Here is an 11,846-nt window from a genome sequence, read left to right as displayed (position 1 = left end):
AACTGCCCCCCCAGCGGCCTGCTCGCCCCCGACTGCCACCCCCGCCAGCCTGATCATCCTTTAACTGACTCCCACTGATGGCCTGCTCGCCCCCAACTGCCACCCCTGCCAGCCTGATCACCCGTAACTGACTCCCACTGATGGCCTGCTTGCCCCCAACTGGGCCCCCCTGCTGGCCTGCTCACCCCCAACTGCCCCCACCCCACCGGCCCGATCACCCACACTGCCCTTCCCTCTTGGCCCCTAACCGCCTCTACCTCGGCCCTGCCACCATGGCTTTGTCCAGAATGTCCGGAAGGTCTCCTGGAAGGTCTCCCAGTCTAATTAGCATATTACCCTTTTATTAGTATAGATAGAGGCCTGGTGCACAGGTGGGGGCCAGCTGGTTTACCCGGAAGGGTGTCCTGGATCAGGGTGGGGGATTCCCTTGGGGGGTGGAGCAGCCTGGGCGAGGGTCTGGGGCAGTTTGCAGGCCAGCCACGCCCCCATGGGGTTAGGGTCCCCGCTGGGGGAGCATGGCCAGCCTGGGTGAGGGGCTGAGGGCTGTTTTCAGGCTGGCCACACCCCCTTCAGGGTGGGGGTTCCCACTGGGGTGCCTGGCCAGCCTGGGTGAGGGGCTGATGGCTGTTTGCAGGCTGGCCACGCCCCTCAGTGGGGACTCTCACCCCATGGTGGCGTGGCCAGCCTGGGTGAGGGGCTTTGGGCCGTTTGCAGTCCCCTCCCTCGGCGGCCTGCCCAGGCGACCCAAGCCTCCCACCCGCTCCGGCTGGCTCCATGGCCGCTGCCATCTTTGTCCCGCTATTTTGCATACTCACTCCTGATTAGCTGGTGGGTGTTGCGAAGTGGCAATTTACATATTTGTCTTTTATTAGTGTAGATATTACTGTAATGAAAAAGATGAAAGATAAGAAAATTTGGGGGATGAATATATGTGAACTCTGTGTCATTATGAAATTTTTGTAAGTTCAAAATTCTACTTTTTAAAATGCATGTGATGCAAATACATACTAAATAAATATATCAGAATGAAGTATAAGTGTTAGCTTTCTAGGGCTGCTGTAACAAGGTACTACAAACAGGTTGTAACAGTAGAAACTTATTCTCTCACAGTTCTGGAGGCTAGGAGTCCAAAACCAGGTGAGAGTAGGACCACGATATCGCTGAAGGCCCTAGAGGAGAACCTGCTCCAAACCTTTTTCTTTGGTTTGCCAGCAACCTTTTATGTTTCTTATTGATGCTTATAGGTGCATCAGCCCATTCTCTGCCTCAGATGTCATAGCATTCTCCCTAAGTCTATGTCTGTTTTCTCTTCTTGTAAGGATACCGGTCATATTATATTAAGGGCCCACTCTTGATGACTTCTTAATCTGATTACATGGACAAAGACCCTAATTTCAAATCACATGCATAAGTACCAGGGGTTAGGACTTCAACACATTTTTTGCAGAACAAAATTCAACCCATAACATTAAATAATATTGATGAGGTACCATATTATGTGTATTGTGCTAAGTATGTTATGTACATTATTTTAAATAGTGCCAGAGAGGTTAATTAATTTATCCAAGCTCACATAGCTAGTATGTTGCAAAACTGTAGTTCAAACATATTTGAACCTGATTGCAAGGAACTTGCTGTTGATTATTTTATTTAGAAAGATGAAATAATGTATAATTTTATATCTTCTACACTAATAAAAGACAAAGATGCTAATTGACCGTACCTTCGCTCTGCCCAAGCCACGCCCATCAGCCAATCCGAGTGACTGTATGCAAATTAACCCAACCAAGATGGCGGCCGGCAGCCACGGAGCTGGAGCAAGCAGGAGGCTTGGTTGCCCCGGTGATGGAGGAAGACAAGCTTCCCGCCTGCTCTGGCTGGCTGTGACCTCCGCAAAAGGCAACAAAGTTTCAATTATAGAAGCTAAATAAATCCCAGATACCTGCTTCCAGCCAGCCTCCACTGGGAACTTGGGTGGCTGGAGGCTGTGGCCAGCCTGCAAACAGCCATCAGCCCCTCACCAAAGAAGGCCACACCCTCATGGGGTGAGGGTCCCTGCTGAGGGGCTTGGCCAGCCTGCAAACAGCCATCAGCCCCTCAGCCAGGCTGGCCAGGCACCCCAGCGGGGACCCCTACCCTGAAGGGGGTGTGGCCAGCCTGAAAATGGCCCTCAGCCCCTCAGCCAGACTGGCTAGGGACCCCAGCAGGACCCTCCACCCTGATCTGGGACACCCTTCAGGGCAAACCAGCCAGTCCCCACCCATGCACCAGGCCTCTATCCTATATAATAACAGGGTAATATGCAAATTGACCCTAACAGCAGAGCAACTGGGAATCACTGGTCACTATGACACACACTGACCACCAGGGGGCAGACGCTCAATGCAGGAACTGCCCCCTGGTGGTCAGTGTGCTCCCACATGGGGAGCTCTGCTCAGCCACAAGCCAGGCTGCCAGTTGCCAGTACAGTAGGTGGTGGGAGCCTCTTCCGCCTCCTCAGCAGCGCTAAGGATGTCCGACTACAGCTTAGGCCTGCTCCCCGCTGGCAAGTGGACATCCCCCGAGGGCTCCTGGGCTGCCAGAGGGATGTCTGACTGCCAGCTTAGGCCCAATCCCCCGGGGAGCGGGCCTAAGCCAGCAGGTGGTCATTCCCCAAGGGGTCCCAGACTGCGAGAGCGCACAGGCCGGGCTGAGGGACCCTCCCGAGTGCAAAAATTTTTGTGTACTTGGCCTCTAGTGTGTGTGTGTGTGTGTATATATATATATATAGAGAGAGATAGATAGATATATATATAGATATATATACATCCTACCTTACTATGAATACAAAATTGTACTATGCAACATTTAACTCCCAAGAACCTCAAATCACAAATTAGTCTATCAAACTTTTAGCTGTGCCTTGTTTTATGAAGATTAACTGTTACTAATTAATTTTCAAGAGCACCAAAGCAAGGTGGGCCTAAAAGGCATTTGCTAGAGTAGAGTCATACCAGTCATCTATCATGGCTCACAAATATATCAGAAGGAGAAGTTCTGCTTCCCCACATGATTTGCATTTTCAAGATTAGTTTAAGAACCAGGTATACTGTGAATCTTATAGGCTAGCCTTTACACAGAGTAAATTATTCCAGAGCACCATAGTACGTTTCTTAGTAATGATTCAGTGTGGATCTACCTAAAACATACTGATTAACAGGGGGATCACTATAATTTTAGTGAGGGTTGCAGTAATTTTACAATATTTACAAGGGGCACTATTCACATTGGATTTATTCTAAGTGCAATCTTATGGTATTATTTGATTCTATAACATTGGTTTTAGTTGACATTAATTATAATGAAAAGGAGGATACATTTATCTATACATAATTGAAAGTTTTCTATTCTTGCTCTTGAATAACAATTTGAATAAAAGTAGAGGTTTCGCCCTAACCGGTTTGGTTCAGTGGATAGAGCTTCGGCCTGTGGACTGAAGGGTCCCAGGTTCGATTCCGGTCAAGGGCATGTACCTTGGTTGCAGGCACATACCCAGTAGGGAGTGTGCAGGAGGCAGCTGATGGATGTTTCTCTCTAATCAATTTTTCTAACTATCTCTCTCCCTTCCTCTCTGTAAAAAATCAATAAAATATCTTTTTTAAAAAAGTAGAGGTTTCCTGTCCTATTTTAACAACAACAAGAAATGCCCTTTTTCTCATTTGGCTTATGAAGATTCATGGAAATCACTCTGCCTTGCAGGAGTTTATATGACAGGGAAGGAACTTCGCCAGTGTATGCTACCAAAGGCAGCAGCTTTGTCTGAAAAACTCAAAGTATTCCAAGAATTTCTTCTGCCCAGACATCCTCCTGTTTTTCATGAGTGGTTTCTGAGAACATTCCCTGATCCAACATCATGGTAAATTACCAAGATTATAATACATTATTATGGTTGGATATAAAGAAGTATTTTAAGTTTATGTTACCTGATATGCATGAGGATATTTGATAGGTATTTTCTTTAGGTACAGTAGCAGATCAGCATATTGCCGTTCCACCGCAGTTATGTCAATGGTTGGTTATATCCTGGGCCTTGGAGACCGTCATGGTGAAAACATTCTCTTTGATTCTTTGACTGGTGAATGTGTACATGTGGATTTCAACTGTCTCTTCAATAAGGTATATGATGTGACTTACTCTATGTCAGTGGTCGGCAAACTCATTAGTCAACAGAGCCAAATATCAACAGTACAACAATTGAAATTTCTTTTGAGAGCCAAATTTTTTAAACTTAAACTATATAGGTAGGTACATTGTTATTAACTTAATTAGGGTACTCCTAAGGCTTAGGAAGAGCCACACTCAAGGGGCCAAAGAGCCGCATGTGGCTCGCGAGCCACAGTTTGCCGACCACGGCTCTAGGTAATTGTATGTTTCCTATTAATTTTCTTTCTTCAACAACTTCTTCCTAGATGTACCCATTGGTAGCAGTTATAGTCACAGTTGAGTCTCATATCCCATAGCCATTAGTAAAGCAATCTAGGATGGAGAGAACTCAAAAGCGTAATATAGTAAAACTAGCACTGAACTTAAGTCTGAAAACACAGGTTCAAGTTCTGATTCAATTAGTTCTTAGTTACATGAACATGGACAGAGCAGTTCATTTTACTGAGACTCACTTTTAGAGAAACAGTAGTTTAATGTGATGGTTTCCAAACATGTCAGCATATCAGAATCATCTAAGAGGTGTTTTTTGTTTTGTTTGTTTTAAATATGTTTTTTCATTGATTTTTTTAGAGAGAGAAATAGAAACATCAATGAGAGAGAAACATTGATCAGCTGTCTCCTGCATGCTCCCTACTGGGGATTAAGCTCACAACTGGGCATGTGCCTGATCAAACTGGTGACCTCTTGGTGCATGGGCCTACACTTAACCATTGAGCCACACTACCCTGGATAAGAGGTTTTGTTTTTTTTCTTAATGCAGATATCTAGGAAGCATCCCAGGAAATTCATATTCTGTAGGTCTAGAGTAGGGCCTTGGAATTAATTAAGGTAGTTGGACTCTCCCTAAGGCCTCCTCCAATTTTCCAATGTTAGGATCTTGGAAAGCAGACTAGTAGTTAGACCACTTTTTTCTTCATCCCCATTCTCTTTTGATTGCCTTCTGCTGTCACAGGAAAACAAGAAATGTCACAGGCCAAATTGAGAACAAATCAAAGATAAACCACTGGTATATGTTAAATCATACAAGAGAGGAATTTAGGGAAACTGGAGCGATGAAAAATTCCTAGGAAGGCTCATTAAAGAATGGCAAAAAATAAATGAACTGGACTACGTTACATTCCATGTTGTATTTCTTTCTGAGGGATGTAAGCATCTAATGCTTGGCTATATCTTTTCCCCTACTCTTTTAAAATCAAAGTTTTAAAGCAGCGGTTCTCAACCTGTGTGTCGCAACCCCTTTGGGGGTCGAACGACCCTTTCACAGGGGTCGCCTAAGACCATCGGAAAACACATATATAATTACATATTGTTTTTGTGATTAATCACTATGCTTTAATTATGTTCAGTTTGTAACAATGAAATTGGGGGTCACCACAACATGAGGAACTGTATTAAAGGGTCACGGCATTAGGAAGGTTGAGAACCACTGTTTTAAAGAAAAGAAGAAATATATGACAATACATGTAAGTTCTTTATATTATTCAAGAATGACATTAAGGATGTTGATATAACATAAAATATTGAATGCATAAAAAATTCTCTTTAATGCTGTTTACCACAGTAATTCAATAAAAGGTGAGTTCTTACCCAAGGGATTGCATTTAAATTCCCCAAAAAGCAAAGGTAGAGTCATAGTCATATAGATCATTTGTGATATAGGCTCTAACGTAGTTACAAATATAAATATTTTGACGGTATGTTTGCTTTTTGCTAAATTGGTCTAGACATGAAGTTCTAAATTTTTTGCATAAAGATTTAAAAATTCTAACATTGCTGCTTTTTAATAAAATGTATTGTTTTAAGGGAGAAACCTTTGAAGTTCCAGAAATTGTTCCATTTCGCCTGACTCATAATATGGTTAATGGAATGGGTCCTATGGGAACAGAAGGTCTTTTTCGAAGAGCTTGTGAAGTTACAATGAGGCTGATGCGAGATCAGAGAGAGCCTTTAATGAGGTAATCACTTATATTTTGTAAACAATTTACAGTAAGTTTGAATGGAATTATTGGTTCCTAAGTATGCTTTCTTTATATAAAAGCCACTTTGCATTGGTTGAAGTAGATTTTTTAAAATCTTTATGTAATTTACATACCATAAAATTTACATTTCATAAAATTCACTCTTTTAAAGTGTATTCTACCGTGGTTTTTAGTATATTCGCAAAATTGTGCAACCATCACTGCTTAATATAAAACAACCATCACTGCTATCTAGTTACAAAACATTTTCATTACCCCCAAAAGAAATAGTAGCAATCATTCCCCATCTCTTCTCTCTCACCATCCCTTGGCAACCACTAATATACTTTCTGTCTCTATGGATTTGCCTATTCTGGACACTTCATATATAAATGGGATCATACAACATGTAGCCTTTTGTGTCTGTTTTCTTTCACTTAGCATAATGTTTTTAAGGTTTATCCATGCTGTAGCATGTATCAATATTTCATTCTTTTTTATTGCCAAATAATATTACATTGTATGGATACATTTTGTTCATTCATTCATGAGTTAATGGACATTTGGATTGTCTGCACTTTTTGGCTATTGTGAATGGTGTGGCTATGAACTTTTGGGTATAAGTTTTATGTAGATATAGTTATTTAATACTTTTGGATATACCTTGGAGTAGAATTGCTGGGTCATATGTTAACTCTAAGCTTAACATTTTGAGGAACTTTCAAACTTTTTCAAAGCAGCTGTAATACTTTATAATCCTACTAGGAATGTCTGAGATCTCCAATTTCTCCACACCCTTACCAACACTTGTGATTGTATGTATTTTTTATTTTACCTGTCCTAGTGGGTGTGAAGTTGTATCTCATTGTAGATTTTTTTTAAATTAACTAGACATTAAATTATTGACATTTCCTAGATGTGAACAGTTTTGTGATTATGTTGTAAAGGGCCCTTATCTTGGACAGATGCATTCTTAAATATTTATAGAAGAAATAACCAGATGCTCAAGGTTTGTTTCAAAAAGAAAAACACATACAGGAGTGGGTAGGACAGTTGTGGATAATTGGTGGTCAGATATGGGTGGGTACACAGGGTTCACTATACTATTGCCATATATTTGAAATTCTTCCTAATTCAAGAGTGTAAAAAGACCTGTCAGGAGTCTGACTTCCCACTCTCCCGCTTCTGATCCAACCCCACAGATGGAGGAGCACTAATGTCTGAGTCGTCTAACCTCCCCACAAAAACAGCGGCAAGATAGGTACATGCTTTAATGGGGCAGGTGGGGGGTTCCCATCTGCAGTGTCATGCTCAATGGCTCAGCTTGAGGCCCTTGAATATTCAGTGAAGGATGATCTGAGCATAGGCCAACGTGCTCAAGTGCATGATTCAGCCATGTTTGTGCTTGCATTTAATGTTGCTCATCTGGTACTTGTTCCTGCATGCCTGACCCTGGCTTGGCTGTGTGATGAGGAGTCCCTAGGTTTTGGGGAGCCCCAACCAGGCCTGGGCGTAGAGCCACCTGACATCAAGTATTGTTACTGACCTACTGACAGCACACAACAGGCAACAACTTGGGGATTTGCCCAAGAGAGCCATGTCTAGCTGCTGGTCACGCTGCCCCCCACATCTCATAGAATTTAATTTGCATTTCCCTAGTGACCAACGATGAGGAATATCCTTTCATGTGTGTTTGTTTGGGTTTTTTTTTTTTTTTTTGGTCAGTTATATATCTTCTTTGGACAAATGTCTATTCAAATCCCATTTTTTTTAAATATATATTTTATTGATTTTTTACAGAGAGGGATAGAGAGTTAGAAACATCGATGAGAGAGAAACATCGATCAGCTGCCTCCTGCACACTCCCTACTGGGTATGTGCCCGCAACCAAGGTACATGCCCTTGGGTGGAATCGAACCTGGGACCCTTGAGTCCGCAGGTTGATGCTCTATCCACTGAGCCAAACCGGTCAGGGCTCAAATCCCATTTTTAATGGGATTATTTATATTTTTGTTGAGTTATAAGAGTTCTTTACATAAGTAGATACTAGCCCCTTATGAGATACGATTTGCAAATATTTTCTCTGATATATGGGTTCTTTTTCCTTTCTTGATGCCCTTTGAAGCATAAAAGTTTTTACTTTTGATAAATTCCAATTTGTCTCTTATTGTTGTTATTTGTGCTTTTGATGTCTTATTTAAAAACCTATTGCATAATCCCAAGTTTTGAAGAGTTATACCTATGTTTTCTTCTAACTGTTTTATAGTTTTAGCTCATATTTCGATCCTTGGTCATTTTCAGTTATTGTTTTCTATTTAGTATCAGGTAGGGGTTCATATTTATTTTTTTGAATATGCATATCTAGTCCCAGCACCATTTTTAAAAAGGATTATTTTTTCTCCATTTAATTTTCTTGGCAATTTTGTTGAAAATCAGTTGCCCATATATAGAAGAGTTTATTTCTAGATTCTCAGTTTTATTCCATTTATATTTATTTCTAACCTATGCTAACACACACTGTCTTCATCACTGTAGGTTTGTGGTAAGTTTTGAAATCAGGAAGTGTGATTGGGTCCAACTATTATTTCTTTTTCAAGATTGTTTGGCTCTCCCGGCCTGCATAGCTCTGTGGTTGAGCATCATCGACCTATGAACCTGGAGTTCAATTCCTGGTCAGGACACATGCCCGGGTTGTGGGCTTGAACCCCAGTGGGGGGCATGCAGGAGGCAGCCGATCAGTGATTCTCTCTCATCAATGTTTTTAGCTCTCTCTTCCTCCCCTTTCCTCTCTGAAATCAATAAAATACACACACACACACACACACACACACACACACATTTTAAAAGACTGTTTGGCTATTGTGGGTCCCTTGCATTTCCATATGAATTTTGTCAATTTTTGCAAGAAAACAACCTGGATTTTATAGGAATGGCATTGAATCTATAAATCAATTTGAGGAGTATTGCCATCTTAACAATATTAAGTTTCCTGACCCATGAATGTGGAATTTCCCCCATTTATTTATCTTTAATTTCTTTCAATGTTTGGTAGTTTTTAGTTTGCAACTTTTCTATTTAACGTTTGAAAAAATGTGTTTCTAAATACCTTATTCCTTTTAATCCTATTCCAAAAGGAATTTTCTTAATTTTTTGATTGCTAGTGTATATAACTGATATTTGTATATTGATCTTATATCCTACAACCTTGCTGAACGTGTTTATTACTTTTAAGAGTTATTTTTGTAGATATCTTAAAATTTTCTCTCTACAACAACATGTCATCTGAAAATAAAGTTTTATTTCTTCCTTTCCAATCTTAATGCCTTTTCTTTTTCTTGCCTAATTGCCCTAGCTAGATCAATGTTGAATAGACATGGAAAGAATTCTGCATTCTTGTATTGTTCCTGATGTTAGGGCTAAAAGAGTCCATCTTTCACCATTAGATATTATGTTAGCTGCAGGAAATACAGTTAACCCTTGAACAACATGGCAGTTAGGGGCACCAATACCCTTGCACAGTGGAAAATCTGCATATAACTTTTGACTCCCCCAAAACTTAACTACTAATAGCCTATTGTTGACTGGAAGCCTTACTGGATGACATAAATAGTCAATTAACATATTTTGTATGTTATATGCTATGCTGTATTCTTACAATAAAGTAAACCAGAGAGAAGAAAATGTTACTAAGAAAATCATAAGGAAGAGAAAATTTATAGTAGTGTACATAATTATTGTAAAAAGTCCTCATATAAGTGGACCTGTATAGTTCAAACCCATATTGTTCAAGGGTCAACTAGTTTGTAAAAAGGACTTATAAAGTTTATTTATTCACCTTTTTATATAAGAGCTGTCTACCCGACATTATCCTATATAATAAAAGCGTAATATGCAAATCAACTGAACGGTGGAACGAATGGTCGCTATGATGTGCACTGACCACCAGGAGGCAGATGCTCAATGCAGGAGCTGCCCCTTGGTGGTCAGTGTGCTCCCACAGGGGGAGCGCCGCTCAGCCAGAAGCTGGGCTCACTGCTGGTGAGTGCAGCGGTGGTGGTGGGAGCCTTCCCCGCCTCCACTGCAGGAAGGCGGTAAGGAGCGAGGGGGTCCCATACTGGGAGAGCCCCAGACTGTGAGAGATGTCTGACTGCTGGCTTAGGCCTGATCCCTGGACATCACCTGAGGGGTCCTGGACTGTGAGAGGGCGCAGGCCAGGCTGAGCGCGCCCCCCCCCCCCTCAGTGCACAAATCTCGTGCACTGGGCCTCTAGTGGTAGAATACATGGGTTAGTTAGACAAAGGCAAAAGCAAGTTCTCTGAAAGAGGAAGTATAACATCCTGTGAAACATTCAACTAGGAGCTTCTATACTAGTCTGAAATAAGTCAGGAAATAACTTCTAGAGGAAGTAGTTGAGACCTTAAACATAAATAGAATTGGCCACGCAAAAGGGAAAAGAGTCTTCTGAGTGAAAGAAATATCAATGGTATTGAAGGCATGGCTTGCTTGAGAAATGCAATACTGTATTCTAGAGGGTAGACTTTAAGTACTTTATTCCTAGGAGGTGGTGTGAGCAGAGCTACATTATGAAAGGTCCACATGAGTTCGGTTTACACATTTAAACTTTGCCCTGAGAACAATCAGAAGTCATTGGAGGGTTTTAAGAAGAAAATAAAAAAATAAGAAGAAATGATATAATCAGATTTGCATTGTAGAAAAATTACAGTTCCAGTTTGGGTTAGAGGCCAGAAAACTAGTTAGAGGACTGTTGCAGTACCCCAGGCAAATACTGGCTGAAGTAGTGACAGTCAAGATGGAGATTAAGTAGAGAGATTCTAAAGAGATTTAAAAAGTAGGATTAGTTGTTTAGAGGAAGGGGAGGCAAGGGACAGTGGATGAATGGTGTTACTCTTTACTGATTTGAGGATACAGGAGAAATAGTTTGGGGAAGATTCATGAATTTTGTTTTGAAAATATTGAATTTGAGATGCCTACAAGATATCTAAGTGGGTTTTTCCCATAGGTAATTGGATTTGACATCTAGAGCACAATAGAAAAATCTGAGCTGGGTCTGTTTATATGGTAGCTATAAATACTTTATGGTTATTGTGGAGACATGGCAGGGGATACAATTCACTCATTCAATAAATATTCATTAAACAGTTTACAGTATGCATTCAGAGATGGCACACAGACCATTTTACTGTACTCCAAGAACACCTCTGACCCTCCTCTATCTTTTTTTTTTAAAATATATTTTATTGATTTTTTACAGAGAGGAAGGGAGAGAGATAGAGAGTTAGAAACATCGACCCTCCTCTATCTTGTCTCTTCCCTCCCTCTACTTTCCTTTCCCTCCTCTCATCCCAAAACAATAATTTCACATATTTTACTGAAATAGGAATAATGTGTATTTTAAGAGTATTACCATTAGTTTCTCATCCTTCACTTACTTTTCACTTAAGTGTTTTCTTTATTAAGATTTCTTTTTACAAAGATAACATTGTATTATTACTTATAATGTTTTCTTTCCATTTTAGTGTCTTAAAGACTTTTCTACATGATCCTCTTGTGGAATGGAGTAAACCGGTAAAAGGGCATTCCAAAGCACTACTGAATGAAACTGGGGAAGTTGTTAATGAAAAGGTTAGTAGAAGGTATAGCTTGATGTAAGTTTATATTGTATAT

At 40.7% G+C, this 11,846-nt stretch overlaps 1 protein-coding gene across 1 annotated transcript in view; it reads left to right on the top strand.

Moving 5' to 3' along the window:
- Window positions 1-11,846, top strand: part of ATR (ATR serine/threonine kinase) — a 156,865-nt gene extending 145,019 nt beyond the window's left edge. Inside the window, exons 42-45 of the mRNA XM_014453216.2 lie at window positions 3,739-3,895; window positions 4,002-4,155; window positions 6,007-6,158; window positions 11,699-11,846. Of these exons, the coding sequence (XP_014308702.1) occupies window positions 3,739-3,895; window positions 4,002-4,155; window positions 6,007-6,158; window positions 11,699-11,831 (596 nt within the window). The 3' untranslated portion in view covers window positions 11,832-11,846. The remainder of the gene's footprint in view (window positions 1-3,738; window positions 3,896-4,001; window positions 4,156-6,006; window positions 6,159-11,698) is intronic.

The sequence above is a fragment of the Myotis lucifugus genome, unplaced genomic scaffold (genome assembly GCF_000147115.1).
Source record: "Myotis lucifugus unplaced genomic scaffold, Myoluc2.0 scaffold_21, whole genome shotgun sequence".
Taxonomy (NCBI): Eukaryota; Metazoa; Chordata; class Mammalia; order Chiroptera; family Vespertilionidae; genus Myotis; species Myotis lucifugus.
The sequence above is the reverse complement of the archived record's forward strand: the minus strand, read 5'-3'. Positions and strand labels throughout refer to the sequence as shown.